This window comes from Pocillopora damicornis, chromosome 14, assembly GCF_964200805.1.
Source record: "Pocillopora damicornis chromosome 14, jaPocDami1.2, whole genome shotgun sequence".
Classification (NCBI taxonomy): Eukaryota; Metazoa; Cnidaria; class Anthozoa; order Scleractinia; family Pocilloporidae; genus Pocillopora; species Pocillopora damicornis.
Genome location: NC_142683.1, coordinates 64970 through 80130, shown reverse-complemented (window position 1 = coordinate 80130; position 15161 = coordinate 64970). Strand labels below are relative to the sequence as shown.

Sequence of the window (15161 nt, the reverse complement as noted above, 5' to 3'; positions counted from 1 at the left end):
ATTTCTTTTCTAGACAATCCAAGTTCAGCCAATCTTGACAGACCGCAGTACTAGTCCATTACTAAAGGAGGTTATGATAAAGAATTCAAACACTACTGCTTGTCAGACAGAAGTTTCTTCAGATACAGGTATGAAATTAATCTGAACAGAGAAGTCCATGGCAAGAGAGCACCGGTAACATGGACTATCTCCACAAAATGCTCAGAATAAGGGAATGCATATCTTAGCTTTTCTATCATTCACAATTTTCCAATGGGGTGTGCCTCTTCACCCCTCCTCCTCCTCCTCCCCTTTCCCCTCTGTGGCATCACAATCAATGGTTATGTGCTCAAAATCTCAATCTTTGGCAGCAAATCAACTTGAGGGCTCTGCCCTGTTTCATTGATGCACAATGTCTGCAGATACCTTGAATAGATAACATAAAGCTTACCATTATGAAATCTGTTCTTGAAAGTTGATTCTGATTTCATCCTTCACTGATTCCCTGCCATCTGTCATCTGCTTGCTCCATGCTCCATATGATAACGGCTAAGCGCTCAATAAGGCTATGGCTTGTTGAATTTATAATTAAATGGTTATCATTGTTTTCTTTTATTTCATTTTTTAAGAAAAAGAAAACATTAGACTCAAGAAGCAGTTGCATTCTATGAGAACAGAAATGGAGGTAAATACAACTTGTGCACCAATTTCTCTCTTAGAGTGTCATAGTATTATTAGCTAACAATAATAACCTTTGGGATAGTAAACAGTCAATTTGTGAATAGTTTTGTGGTATAATCTTGTGATTGTTGATTTATGTTGGTCCTGCTTGGTTAGCTCATGTTGTGAAATGCTAGACTGCGATGGGGAAGGTCAAGGGCTTCAAGCCCCAGGCTATACCAACACTCAGGATCTTGAATGTGCTGCCTTTGCTATGACTTCTGGAAATGGTTAGACATTGTAGTCTTCTCAGATAAGGATAGTAAACCTTGGCCCTGTCTCCTGCTTCTTCTCAGTGCTGGTTAACAGAGAATGTTAAAGAACCCAGGCACTTTGTGCAAAGAGTAGGGAGTGTAGCTTTTAAACCAACTTTGAAGATGAATAGGGCCAGCCTGTCTAAATTTCCCAAATTAATGAATTTGTTAATTCGAATTATGTAACAGTATTGTAACAATACAACAAATATGTTTCCTTTTAGGAACTGAGGAAGAAACAAACTATACTTCCAGTAAGTTAAAAAGAGTAAAGATAAATAATTAAATTATTAATGATAGATGTAAATTTGATGGCCTATTGAGTTGAGGGATGGGTACTATAAGGACCAAATGAACAAAATTCCTCTGATGTAAATTTCTCCAAGTTTATTCACAGGCAGACAACCCTGTGGGTTTGAGGCAGGGTGACATCAGTTATTTGATATGCTAGTCAAACTCTTACATTGTTTGTAATTTGCAATGGTTGATCTTGGTAAGATGCAAGTGATCCTGAGAAATGTTTCTTTAATACCACAAATTGTAACATTTCATCCCCAAAATCCACTTAATGGCAGTCAGATAAATAAAGTCCAATAACCTTTGTTTTTCTGTGTTGTCTTGAGTGATTTCAGGGGTTTCGGGACGGTTAATTTGCCACTGTGCACTGATGCCCCTCCAAAGGCAAAGGAAAAACACAGGGGTGCAAGTTCGGGACTGTTCTGGGCCAAAAGCCTCCAGAACTTCACTGAATTTCTTCTTTAATCACACAGCCTCAAACCCACAGGGTTGTCTGCCTGTGGTTTATTGCTGTAGACCTCATTACTTCAATTGAACATGTGGTGCAATAGCATGCAAATAACAATGTTTGTACTGATAACAACACAACCAAATAACCACCATTACACAGAACATTCTGAGTCACTGAGGTCACATGATTTAAGGACGTGAAAAACAAATGAACAAGGAACCCAACTTACAAGTACATCACAAACTCAGATTATAAGAGAAACTTAATGTAAAGGGGTCAAACCATTGGGTAGGTTTTCCTTTTAATAAGCATGTTATTCGCTAGCTTTTCATTTCTAGAATGATTTTAATTGGATAAAAATACCTCTTACTAACCAGGTTCGAGTCTGAACTTTAAGTTACAGACAAAGATTTTTTCAGCTTGAATTTATGGCTCCAGTGCCAAACATGCAAGCCATAAACCCAGGCAGAAAAAAATAGGTTTCTTAACTTACTATATGGACCAAGAAAATGAAGTTACCTGTAATACCAATGTGTTACTATTTCATGGTAATCTGTTTTACACATGTATGTTCTGTACAGATGATTGTTAGAAGCCAGAAAAGTGTATCAAAAGCTGGGGGTCAACAAGACCATCAAAAAAGGAGCACAAATACGTAAGTCACATTGGTTTCTTTGTTCTGGCCTTCAAGTTTATTACAGTTTTTAAAAACAAAAGGACAAATACAACTTTGAAAATGTGATCTCAATTAAACCAGTTCTTAGCCAGAAGAGTAATGTTTTTTCCTAACAGAAATTTGTTTTTACTGATTTACAGTGTGCCAATGTCTGCGGCCAAAAGACCAACAGTGAGTATAATTAGCACTGTGTTCCCTTTTACATTCTCTTCTTAAGAATTGTTTCTCCAGGTGGCATTCTGACTGCTGTCAATGAATTACTGGTGTTTACTTTTATCATTTATTTGCAGGATTCGGCAGACCACCAAGTGGAATTGCCACATATTCCACAGGCAAAAAGTCCAAGTCAATTAGTGGACTGTAATAAAAAGATGTGAGTGGCACTGTATGGTGGAGATTTTCCCTCTTCATTTGAGATCTATGGAGAGAAGTTTATTTCATTTTCTTCTCTTTTGACTCAGTGTTGGTTCCCACATCAGTCAGTTTGATTTGATATCAACTTGATGTTACTTGTTCCTCATTCCATAGGTTAGTTAATCAACAAAGAAGGATAGGATTCAAATCACTTTCTTCTCCACCAAAAGGGTCATGTGTAAGTGTTCTTGTCTCTTTTGATCCTTTTTTGTAGTGAGATTTTACCTGATTTATGCTGGTTTCCTACATGCTGAGTTAATTTCCTACATTCAAGTTTACTGCACATAGTTCACTACATCACCTAACCAATTTTGCTGCCATATACAAAAAATAACAAATTAATAAAGTAAAATTTAGTTAATTGGTAAAATTGTGATGGCTCATTCAGGAAAGGCAGATTCTAATTTGTTCCCTGACAGATTGTGGTGTTATGCAAGTTTTGTGAGTGTAATTTGAAACTCGTGTTTCAAGTGTGAAAAGGAGTTTGTTACTGTATTGTATATTTAAGATATTGAAGCTTCAAGTACAAGGTATTACAAGATTAAAATAATATTACTCAGCATTGCTGGCTTTTGATAATTACTGATGATTCAGCATTGCCAGCTCCTGGTTATTACTGATGATTCAGCATTGCTGACTCTTGGTAATTACTGATGATTCAGCATTGCCGGCTCTTGGTAATTACTGATGATCTGAATTATTTCTAATCTATTTGTTGTTTGGTGCACAGCATCAACCCATCAGACCAAATGAAATGTATTCCCAATGTAAATGTCAAGGGTGTGTCAGAGCCCTTGCCGAAGAAAGCAGAGTAACATTAGATGGACACACAGACAAGAAATCTCATAAGTATGAGTGATTGCCATTAATTATAAGTATTGTTTGCTGTTGGTTTTGGTGGTGCTGTTGTTGATTGTGGTAAATAAGTTGTTTGTTTGAAATGTTAAGTTGTATTTTCAAAAAGAAACATTACTTGTCAGTCTCCCTTTATACTCTGTTGGGGGTGAGTGATCCCCTCCATTCCTCCCAAAAACTACTCCCATCCACCCCCAAAGTCCCCCAGCCTCGGTCAAGCAACAATTAATGACTGTCCCCTAAAATTACTTCATTTTGTTGTTTAGGATCATTGTGATGTAAGTTATAGAGTCTCAATTTTGGTTTCCTTTATTCTAAGATCAGAGATTTTGCCAAGTATTGGTGATCATGTTGTTGTACGAAGTCATCTTACTGGTATGTATTTAGTCTCCTAGATCATAAACAATGATAGAAAATGGATGGTTGATACTATTGCCAAGTTACATTTTGCCATCATTTGTTAGGCAGCTAATTGCATGTACTTTTATTTCTAGGTACAGTGAAATACATTGGTCCTGTTAATGGGGAAGAATCTTGCATTGGACTCCACTTAGATTCACCAGGTAAGATTCAAAGCTATAAACAACAGGAATAATTTATAAAAGTTCATGTGGCAGTTTTTTGTGGTTCTTTTTTCCCAGTACTGCTGCTCAAATTTCATTGTCTGACCCTTTTCTTGATCTTAGTTGGAAATCATAGTGGATCCTTGGATGGAGTTCATTATTTCTCCTGTCCACCAAACTATGGGGTTTTTGTTCATATTGAAGATGTGTTATGTATTACAACCTCAAAGGTAAGTCAAATTCTCTGTGTACAGTAAACAGAAGGTGAGAACTTCATTTTGAAAGGGAATAGTCTGGCAGGGTGCCTGAAAAGAGTCACACAGGGGGATTAGTTGAGATACAAGCCTTGAATACATTGGGGGTTGCGAATGTTTCATTACATTGGATATTTATACATGGTTATGCATTTATTTATGTTTGAATATATTTTTTTCATTTTTCCCTTAATATTTTAATTTCTCTAAGTACCAAGTGACCCTAGGTTATGCTATTGCCTTTCATATGTACCTTCCAGGAAAAGCAAGTGGTTGGACTTCAGAAATCTTTGCCAAATGCTATGACAGCAATCTATCCAAAGAAAAGGAATGCACCAGAGAGCTCTTAGAAAAGAAATTTCTACAAAGGCGGAGAGCCTCAGAGGTGACTGACCAGGCTTACACATGGTCTACTCTCTTCATCTGACTAAGGGACTATTATTATCATTACTAATGATAGTTTTTCTGCCATAAAAAAATAATCATGTATTGCATGACCTTCATTTTACAGCCAACATTTACTAAGAGTGTAGTGCTTGTGACAAAATTTACAAATAACTTGTTTGCATCTTGTAAATACCCTTGACTTTGTGACAGTTTTTGACAAAAGAGTGAAAAACAGTCACACAAATACATACTTTGGCAAAGGGAAGCAAATTTTACCCAATAGTTAATTTTTTTGTTAACTTCAGTCAAATGCAATTGATACAAAAGAAATACCTTTGAAAACATAAGGCTGCTAACAAAAATCAAATAACAAAAAAAATTAGGAATGTTTTACTTTTTTATCATAATTATGATTCTTTGGATGTGGAAATGATTAAGTGTTACTTAATGAAATAAGTTGTGGTTTCTAACATGTTGGAACATCTATAACATGACCAACATTTTTTTTCTTTGCTAAAAATATGAAATTTTAGTCCAAAGGGTTTCCTCTTGTCTTAAACAAGTGGAATAGCACAATACTTGTTAAATATCTTAAACCCTTTCACTCCCAAGATCTCACTGGTGATTCTCCTTAGCATCTGGCATACAATTCTTATCATATGCATTTTCAGTGCTATGATTACTCTTGCTACACATTTTACCTTTTCACCTCCATAATCTCATCTGAGTAACTCTCCTTACTGTCTGCAATACAATCCTTCTAATGCTAGTTTGGAGAATTTGGTGTTAGATGAACTAGTAATGCTCTAATTGACATTTTTCTTTATTTCCATCACTCGTCTGCTTGATATTGCATTGATAATGTAAGGAGAAAACCTGTCTTGGTCATATATGGGAGTTAAGGGAGTCAAAGGGTTAAGATCAGCCATCTTGGAACCTAAGTTGCTTTTAATTTATATATTAATCATGTGCATTTACAAAGTCCTTTGACAGAAGAACATGAAATGTCCACAGATGTTTTATTTGTTCTTTAACAGCACATCTTGTGGCAATAGTTTTCATTTGTACTTTTCCTAGACTTAGAATTCTCTAGTTTCAAAAAAAGAAACAATAACATTGTCATGGAAGCAACAATAAGGTAAAGTAAAAAATTGGCCGGCAATAATGGCTTTAAAAGAAAAGAGATTAGTGAATTTATTTTAGAGCTGTTTTCAACTGTGTCAAAAAAGCGAAACCTAAGTAATTTCAAGGACCAATCTCAACAAAATTTACATTTTCCAATGAAAACTCAAAGTGAAAAACAAGAAAACTGCTTAAAGCATAGGAAAATGTGAATGCTCAAGTCACAATTGTTCTTAGTTCTACATTTTTATTTCTATGTCTGATTGATTAAGAGTTGTGTGCGTTTTCTGGATCAATCTGAGAGCAAAGTAAAGGGAAGACAAAGCAATTCCAGATTACTTTTGCCACTCAGTTAAAAGTGCTCTAGCCTTGGTGTCCTCTTCTAAAGAGACAAGTGATGATGGACAAGTAGGTTTGCTGCCATTTTATGAAATTTTCTTACAAATACAACCCCAGCTGATATCATAGTTTTACAACTGGGTTAGCTATGATTTAATCATTGTAACATGTATTGTTTTTTTTTTTTCTTTCTTTCTTTCATGTAAAGGGACTTCAACACACTTTTATTTTTAATTTTTTTTTTTTTCGGTTTTAAAAAAAAAAACAGAACTTTGGTCATTTCCTCTACTTGTAAGTGACACAATTATTCCCTCAGAAGAATCCTGTTAGAAATTTTGGGATGCCTGTTTCATTATATTAAATTTCAATCGCAGTTCTAACCAACAGTGCTGTTAAAAGTGCTGTCAAATGTGTCAAGTCCTTTTTCATGTTAGATAGTCACATCTGGTGAGCAGTGATGTGATGATCGCCAGTGGATGCGCAAAGTCCTCTTATTTATACATTCTTTTAGTTACAAGCTTGTGTCAAACACATGACTAAAATTTGGAAATCGGTTATGTTATAGGTTATACCATAATTGTTACTAACAACTGCTAAATTTTTTTAAAAGATGCAAATACCAGACAGGATAGTATTGTTGAAAGTCAGCTTAAGTGCTACAAACTGTAATTTGATCAAGAATTTGATCAAGATAGTAACTTGAGTTATAACAATTCATCTTGGTTGCAATTAAATTAGAAGCTGGTGTATCACATACTTTTCTTCAGATACACTTTTTGGGGGGGGGGGTGGGGCACTTACAAAGGTTCATCCTTTTATATTATGGCAGAATATTATTATACTAATCATCTTTGAAGAACAAATTGACATCTGAATTTCAATGAATGCTTAAAACATTTAATTCACCATCAAGAGTCATTAGTGTAAATGAAACTAAATATCAAGAGAAACATGAAATATTCATTATTCTAAGATTTGGTGAATACTATTTTTGTTTTGTTTTTGAATAAAGTTCTTGTCTAGGCATAGGGACATTGATGAAGGGAAATCTTTACAGCTATTAGTTTATAATTGAGCATCTCAATTCTTCTTGGCTTAATTTAACATTATATAAATATCAGTAACGAGAGTTTCATCACATTTATTGTGCTATGATAGTTAACAATAAATCAGTGATTAAAATAAAAAATTTACAATATCAACAATTAAGTGATAACATTACTCAAATAGTTGCTTCAAGAAGAAAAGAGATGTCAATCAAACCTTGGAAAAACACTTATAATGGATAAATATAATTAATACAGGGATTTTATCCATTGTACGTAATTAGGTAACTAGGTGAGTAACTGGTTGAAAAGAAATGAAGAATAGTTTGTGCTTGGTTTCTGTGTATTTAACTCCTTGGGAACAGTAATATTTATCATGCTAAAGACAGAATGATTTAACAGAGGGAGAAAAGTGTTATTATGAGGAATTAAGAATTGTAAGGTGCATGTTTATGTGGTTTTTCTGTCTCAGACAATTACTTTTATCAGATGCCTACCCCATTCACACCAAGACTGAAATAAGATTCAAAGTTGTTTTGTAAAAAAGTTTGAATTTTTTTTCTTAAAATAAACCCAGCCTCTAAACATCATTTTGAAAAACTGGTGTTTGTCAACATCAAAGTTAACAGTTGAAAGTTGGTGATAAGATAATTACTATCAATATATAATTCCCTCTCGCGGTTTTCTAGGACTGATTTTTGTTGGTGTGAATGAGGCATTATGTCATCTTTACATGTAAACGTTTATTTTTGAAAACATATTATTTTGAGATTGTGTATTCAAAGATGGATAACCAAATGGCACAAAAAACACATTTCTTAACATAAACTAATATGCATGGTCATGGGTTTGTTTACCACTGTGATGAGGTTTATCTTTAATTTAAGAATTCAAAGTGTGGGGAGTTTTTTTGGACATTGTTCCAATAACAAAAACAGAGACATTATAACATTGGCTATTTTTGGGAGTTTCTTAAAATGTTTTGAACTTGTGTATTTCTGGTATAGAAAGGACTGGGAACCTTTTTTCCTAAAAATGATCTAAATTCCTTCCATTAGGCATCTCCAAAATTTACTCATGTTTGTTCTTGGTGTAACGAGGGTTGGTTTGTATCTCCTTTGTTTCCGTTTTTTCCTTCCATTCATAAATAAGGATGACTCTCGAAAGGAATGTACAACTAAGTTGTCATGAGTACTTTGTCTTAGTGACAACAGCTTTGATAGTTTGTAAGTCAAAGGGTTTGATCCTCACATAAGTAACAGTGTTGATAAATTTAACTAGGAACAACCCTTTCTAAAATTGAACTTGATACTGAAAGGTAACTCAATAATAAAAAGTAATGTTGCAATCAAAATCATCGATTAAAAAAAAAAGAAAGAAACACAGTTTACTTGTATAGCAGAATTTTTCTGGATCCATATTTTTCATCAGGGTATGTGTCATGATACCTCTAATTATTATAATCATGGTTTCAACCCTGAGCTGCTTCTAATGAACCTACAAATTCCCTTGAGTTATTTTTTGTGACTAAGTTAATAAGTTGCAGCAAATCTCTGTTGTAGATATCCCATTGATGTGATTGGAGGATGTTTATTTGATCCATCAAGACACTCGATCATGACTTCATTATCAGGGTGAACAAAGAAAGCTAAAGAACGGCGTACAATTCTCTGCTTCACTTCTTCTTCTGGTATAAGTACTCTATGTTTCTGAAAACCATCAAGGAGACAATTTATTGACAAATGTTGCACTATTAGTATTTCTAGTGACAGTAATCACAGCTTGCAATGGTGTAATTCTTCTCTGACTACCACCGACTCAAATAGTTTGGGGAAGAAAAGCTGGTAATAAGAATTGAGCAAAACAAAACATAAGGGGTCCTCGAGAGAGTTGCACTTGGGAGAATGAATCATAATACCTTGTCACAAATTATTCTTGCTATACAGCAAGGTGCATCTAAAATAGTTTTAACTGCTATTCTGTGCACATAACAAGATAGCTTTAAATTTTCTGCTAAACTTCACCTTGCCTTTTCTTGTGGTTCTTGGTACTTATAATTTTTTAAAATTAGGAGGTGTGTTTCCACTTACAGTGGAGATCAATTTGTCAGCTGTCCATCTTTGCATGAGATCTCCAATATTAACCAGCACTGTTTTAGGAATAGGTACAGCCGGAGTGTATTCTCCATCTACTGGGAGCACCTAATGTGACAAATTATGGAAACATAGAAGTTGAAAGAGTTTCTTCTGTCATTTTTTCTCAGGTGGATATTTGCTGGGTATGTGATGTTGCACTCTAAGAAACCCTACCCCATTCTATATACTCGACTATGGACCCCATCTTAGTCAATTTGGGCAAATGCAATTTCTTAATCTCAACACAAGTCATTATCTAATTGTGAATCTTCCCATTTTTAAATCCTTAACAGAATTCCCCCTGCTAACTCATACCTCTAATCCACCGATCTCATCTTGAAAAAGCAATGTAATTGAGCCATAATCACTATGCTCCCCACAGCGCACTTGTCCAGGCTTGATGTTATACTTGTCAGGGAGGGGTGGGTAGTGTAATAGCCGTAAGGCAGTTGCATTATCCAAGGTACCTATGGCACCATGTACTTGCGACAACCAGTGTGGATCCTTTGAAGGAAAGAATGAAGCAAGAATAAAAAAAATGACCCACCTAAATAAAGGATCTGATCTTAAAGATGCACTATGAACAAATAACACAAATCAAGAGAGTTGACAAACGCTGATATCTGCCAGAAAATATTTGAACAAGTATTTCTCTAGTGGTTTTTACATCTTATCAAACATAATGATCATGCACAGCTGATAAGACAAGAAACATTTTGCTTTTTGCTGTGGTTCACAGAATAGCTGCAAATTAACCTTTTCATGTTACACTGAAACCAACAGTTGCTAGAGCAACATAAACGAGGGTACATTCTGCAAGATTTCATTGTGGGAAATCATTCTGCCTCATGTTCATCTATTGAGTTCTTTTTTAAAAAATTCATTCCATTGGAGTCTGTAGCTTCAAACATTTTATAGTTCAGCAACCTCTCTCCTTCGGGTCTTGCCTGACTGTATGTGGAAGAGGATTCAGGTTTTCCCCAACAATAAGGTTTTTTGTGATGGGCAGCTGGCATAATTAAGTTCACTACAATTATTGTTACTCTAGATATATCATTGTAATGCCTGGTTATAATGCTGTGAGTTGTAAATGTACTGAGAGACTACAGTTACAATTAATAACATTGGGTCTGTTTCTCCAGCATCTTCCTAATCCTGTGCAGCAGCCAGTACCATATTTACAGTGAAAAGTTGTACTTTTTAAATTGTGTAGGGAAAAAAGGAAACTCCATGTTATTCATTGATTATGGTGAAACTACATGACTTGACCCAGACCTCTCTCTGTAAGGGACTGCCTGATTACAAATATAAATAACTATATTCACTTTCGATTTCCACCGAAGCTAATTAAGGTGGCACTTTATCTGAACAAAGAAAACTATATACAGAGAATCGATGCATCCTCTTTAATTCTTTAACTTATGTATGTATATATATATATATATATATATATATATATATATATATATATGTGACCTGCAACTCACTAAAATCATCCCCAACACCTGGGAGATCCTTGCGACAGACCGGAAAGCCTGGCGTCGGGGTGTGAAGGACGGGGCTCACAGGGCTGAGATGAAGGCCAGGGCCGAGGCGACTATCAAGAGGGGGACGAGAAAGAAACGTCAAAGATCAGATCAAGAGGCCACCAATTACATCTGTTCCAGCTGCAACAAAGATTGCCACTCAAGAATCGGGCTTTTGAGCCACTCAAGAGCCCACCAACACTGATGCGCTGACCATCGCCTCTCCGAGACGAGGATGCCATTATATATATATCTACATAAACATATATATACATATACAAATTGGCCACCAGAAAGAGTTTAAAATCTGAAATTTCAAGTGTTAGTCCTTCATCCAATCACTCTGATGAAGTGCTAATACTCGAAATGTCAACTTAAAAATGTCAGCATATATATAATATATGTTTATATATTTTAAATACATACTTGTAAATTGAGTCCAACACCAACAACATCCAGAATTCTAAATGCTAGATCTTTGCATTTGTTGAAAAATGAAGTCACCACAGGCTTAAATTCTGGTACCTCTTCATCAGGCCACTTCTAAAAATATCAAATATTCAATTAACATGGTAATTTGGTATTATCAACTGAGTTGACAATGCAAATTGGCCACCATAAAGGCTTTATAAGCTGACAATTCAAGTGTAGCTCTTCCTTAGAGTGATGGGACAAAGGGCTAATGCTCAAAATTTCAGCTTTTAAACTCTTTCCAGTGGCCAATTTACATTATCAACTTGGTAGGTAATTAAAAATTGAACTGTAACCAGGATATGACATAGTGAAAAAGGTAAAAAAACGTTCTCTGGTTAAAAAGGTCTTAAAATATGAGCTTTCGGCTATTATACTAAAGCCTTTAATGAATGTAAAAAATATAAGCACGTGAATGGTAGATAATACTAATAAAAGTATCCTTTTGTGCTCTCCCACTGATGTAGCACCACATGAGAGTAAATGCATTCTTTTATTCAGAGCAAGAATTTCCAACATTAAAAAGTCATTCATCACAAGGTTTTGTCAGAAAAGCTGTCAGTCTAAAACGTCAGGTGGTAACTTAAATTATTGATACATATTTCTTTCAGTAGTATCACTGACCTGTGTTTCATCATGAAGCTCACAAACATTAAATGCTTCCTTTAAGTCACCAGGTCGAGAAGGATTCAAGCTGTTAGGAAAAAATGATTATTGGTTTACATCAAAAACAGGGAATTAACCACTAAACTAGATAATTGACAGTTGCAAGGATAACTTGTTTTAAATCAAAACAGCTTCTGTTTTAATTGCCCCCACCTGGAATAATATTCAATAACAACATATGAAAGTTTACTTAACATAAAATACATGCATTAATCAATCCAATGAGAGACCCCTCCTGTCTAAAAGAAGAAAACCTACACAATCCTACACTCTAATCACTTATTTCAAACTGTAAATCAGCCTAGGAGAGGGAGGGGGGGGGGGGTTAATTGGGTCAATTTTTGTTGGGTATGTACCACTGGCCTCTCAGGACCCCTACCCCATTATAGTTTAGTCTGTGGCTAATTAAAGACCCCGTCTTAGTCACTTTAGGGCAAATGTAACTTTCAATCCAAACTTAGTTGGTTTCCTGTTTATGCATTATCTTATAAAGTCTATAAAGTAACTCATTCTAAAATGAGTTCACAAATTTGTTAAACTGCCTGTATACTATTATTTTCTTACCCCCAATATTCTGAAAACATGTGACTCCTTTCTAGTAAAAAAGGCAACCTTACTAAAGTCCACCCAGTTGTGAAAAATGTGACCTCATCCAGCTGCAGTTAATAGGAAATCACCCCCTCCCTGGGTAATTCAACAATAAAACTTTTACATTCAATATATTTAAATCATCAATACCATTTTCATTACCTTTCCCTCTCAAGTGAAACCCAGCCAAAGTTTCTACCATCAGTAGGTCGAATGAAAGGCTTTTTCACCTGAGTTGAGAGATTGAAAAATCCATCTCCTGCCTGGCAAACTTCTGCAATCTAGCACACATATCTCCGATCAAAACAGAACATGAATGATTCAAAAAATAATTCACATGACAACTTTGTACAATGTTATGTAATTTGTTCTTTAAGTTGTTAGACTATTAAAAAGAAATGAAGTCTGAAACCTGGGATACCTCACTTTTAAAATATCTGATAAGTTGTTTTTCTCTACTCATTCTGTGGGATGCCTGTAGCATACTAGGGTAAAAATCCAGCTGGGTTTCTGTTTCATTTCATGAACAAATTGAAAAGCTAGCCAATAGGAACACGTAAAATCTTTATTGATTTTTATGTTATGTAAACATTGGCAGTTGGATTGATCAGAAGCAGACAACAATAATCCTTTGCTTTACTGACAAAACAGAACCTGTGGAATTTGTTTCCGTATACCTTATTTCACTCAGTCATAAAAAGAGCAGTCACATTGAGAGTGGTTCTGAGGTATTTTCGTTCCAAGGCAGAAAACTTATTGTATAAAAGCTGGAGAAAACCGAGTAAACAAAGGTCATTACATTACAAAGCAAATATATATTGAGCTACTGTGTAGGCAAAGTAAGATTTGGATTCCAGTGGCTCAATTTGAAGAAATTTTGCAAATGGAAATTCAAAAAATGCAGGATACTATTTTGCGCTGTTTTTGTATTCTATTTGTACGAGCGCCATAATGTAGAGCAACCTTGCACTGCTGCAAGACCAATAATTAGAAGTTCACAACCATGTTTCATCTGTAGATTAAGTACTTTAAGCACGAAATGGCCATAAGTATTCTTTGATTAGATAAAGGAAATAGTCGAATTTATTTGACATGTTGTGGTGCTTTATTCGATTTCCTTTTTGTGTGTGTTGTTTTTCCTTATTCCATATTCATTAATTAAGGTTGCGTTTTTTCCGAGGGAAGCGTACGTTTTTGTGTGATTACTGAACCCTGATTAACCCCTCACCTTACGTAAGGTGATTTTGGAATTGACATCGCGCAGTGGTCTTAAAATATCACAAAATTAACTACAAATCTCTAGGAAATAACTCAGTACAGTCTTTTACTGGTATTAAAGTGTATACAGCCTGTTTACGAACTTACTGACTTTTTTGATAAACAACAGCGGAGATGGAAATTGTTTTAACCGGGCTGTTGCTCTTGGGAGGGATGAAACAGGCGATGGGACAAGGAAACCAGTGGGTAGAGTTGCAGTTTGTCTCAGAAAAATCCAAAGGTTTTTGAGCTGCCACTCTTCGCTATTTTCAGCCAATTACAAAAATAGTCATGTCACAATCTCTTCAACACTTAAATTTCCTGCAGTGATTTCTTCGGCTGATCTATCTAACTAGTCGTGGTATTTTACAGTAACTGCAGAATTCCTTTCAATGCTACGTTCAGTAGCCAACGCATCTCACGGAAACGCCTTTAGGCGTCTTGTTACAATTATTTTTACAAGGCATATGCAAACCATTTTGTGATTACCTACCTCCTTCTCAGATATTCCATGATTTGTTAAATATACAAAGCCAATTGTACTAAACGCTTTGTGAATTTTATCTGCCAGTACCCTCACGGATTCTTCGTCGAGTGTTGGAGGCTTTTCACGATTTAAACCCATCACAGCAAAGTCCACCACTGGTATCGTTCTCTCCACCATCTTTAAGCTGACATCTCCAAGAGCTGGCTGCGTGTAGACTGGGTGCATAAAAGTACGGAAAGATGGAATCTGGTTCGGAATGCGGTATCTTGGACTGCTCATTTAATCACACTAATGAATAATAAGCTCGTTGGGCAAACAGTTTGGTCTAAGGCTGATTGCGCTGAGGGATGGATACCACAAAGAAACGTTGTATCGTTACGGAGCCCAATTTGTGCCTCGCGAAATTCGCGTTCGATTTTTTTTTTCGCGCGCTCTATTTTTTTTTTTGTGCGCTTGGTTTTTTTTTTCTGCGCTTGGTTTTTTTTTTCTCTCGCGTTCGATTTTTCTTCTCGACTTTTTCCCAGTTTTTCTTTTCTCTTGGTACTTCTCTTTCTTGTGGCAGTTTCATTCAAGCGTCAGATGAAAACACTCGCTACGTGCCTCTACGTTAAGATATAAAAGTAATAAAAACCACTAATGAAAAACTGGTGAAAGGTGTCGGGAACCAGCCCGTT

The 15161-nt window shown here is 35.5% G+C and overlaps 2 protein-coding genes across 6 annotated transcripts in view; one reads left to right on the top strand and one right to left on the bottom strand.

The window, feature by feature from the left end:
- Positions 1-8742, top strand: part of LOC113671425 (uncharacterized) — a 22499-nt gene extending 13757 nt beyond the window's left edge. For all 3 annotated transcript variants that reach the window (XM_089194035.1, XM_089194036.1, XM_089194037.1), the window contains exons 5-16: positions 14-128; positions 609-664; positions 1178-1207; positions 2283-2356; positions 2518-2548; positions 2668-2750; positions 2906-2969; positions 3522-3640; positions 3966-4021; positions 4141-4209; positions 4333-4439; positions 4724-8742. In XM_089194035.1, coding sequence (XP_089050161.1) covers positions 14-128; positions 609-664; positions 1178-1207; positions 2283-2356; positions 2518-2548; positions 2668-2750; positions 2906-2969; positions 3522-3640; positions 3966-4021; positions 4141-4209; positions 4333-4439; positions 4724-4813 — 894 coding nt within the window. In that variant the 3' untranslated portion in view covers positions 4814-8742. The remainder of the gene's footprint in view (positions 1-13; positions 129-608; positions 665-1177; positions 1208-2282; positions 2357-2517; positions 2549-2667; positions 2751-2905; positions 2970-3521; positions 3641-3965; positions 4022-4140; positions 4210-4332; positions 4440-4723) is intronic.
- LOC113671515 (uncharacterized) lies at positions 7187-15161 on the bottom strand. Of its 3 annotated transcripts, none has more exons than XM_027187729.2 (7): positions 14494-15161; positions 12906-13024; positions 12114-12183; positions 11445-11561; positions 9808-9996; positions 9448-9558; positions 7187-9066 (listed from the first exon to the last, which is right to left on the bottom strand). In XM_027187729.2, the coding sequence occupies exons 1-7, from the start codon at positions 14764-14766 to the stop codon at positions 8890-8892; spliced, it is 1056 nt and encodes a 351-aa protein (XP_027043530.2). In that variant the 5' UTR covers positions 14767-15161; the 3' UTR covers positions 7187-8889. The 3 variants fall into 3 exon arrangements, with proteins under 3 accessions (XP_027043530.2, XP_027043532.2, XP_027043533.2); XM_027187732.2 differs by having other exon boundaries at positions 8206-9066; positions 9382-9558; XM_027187731.2 differs by lacking the exon at positions 9448-9558.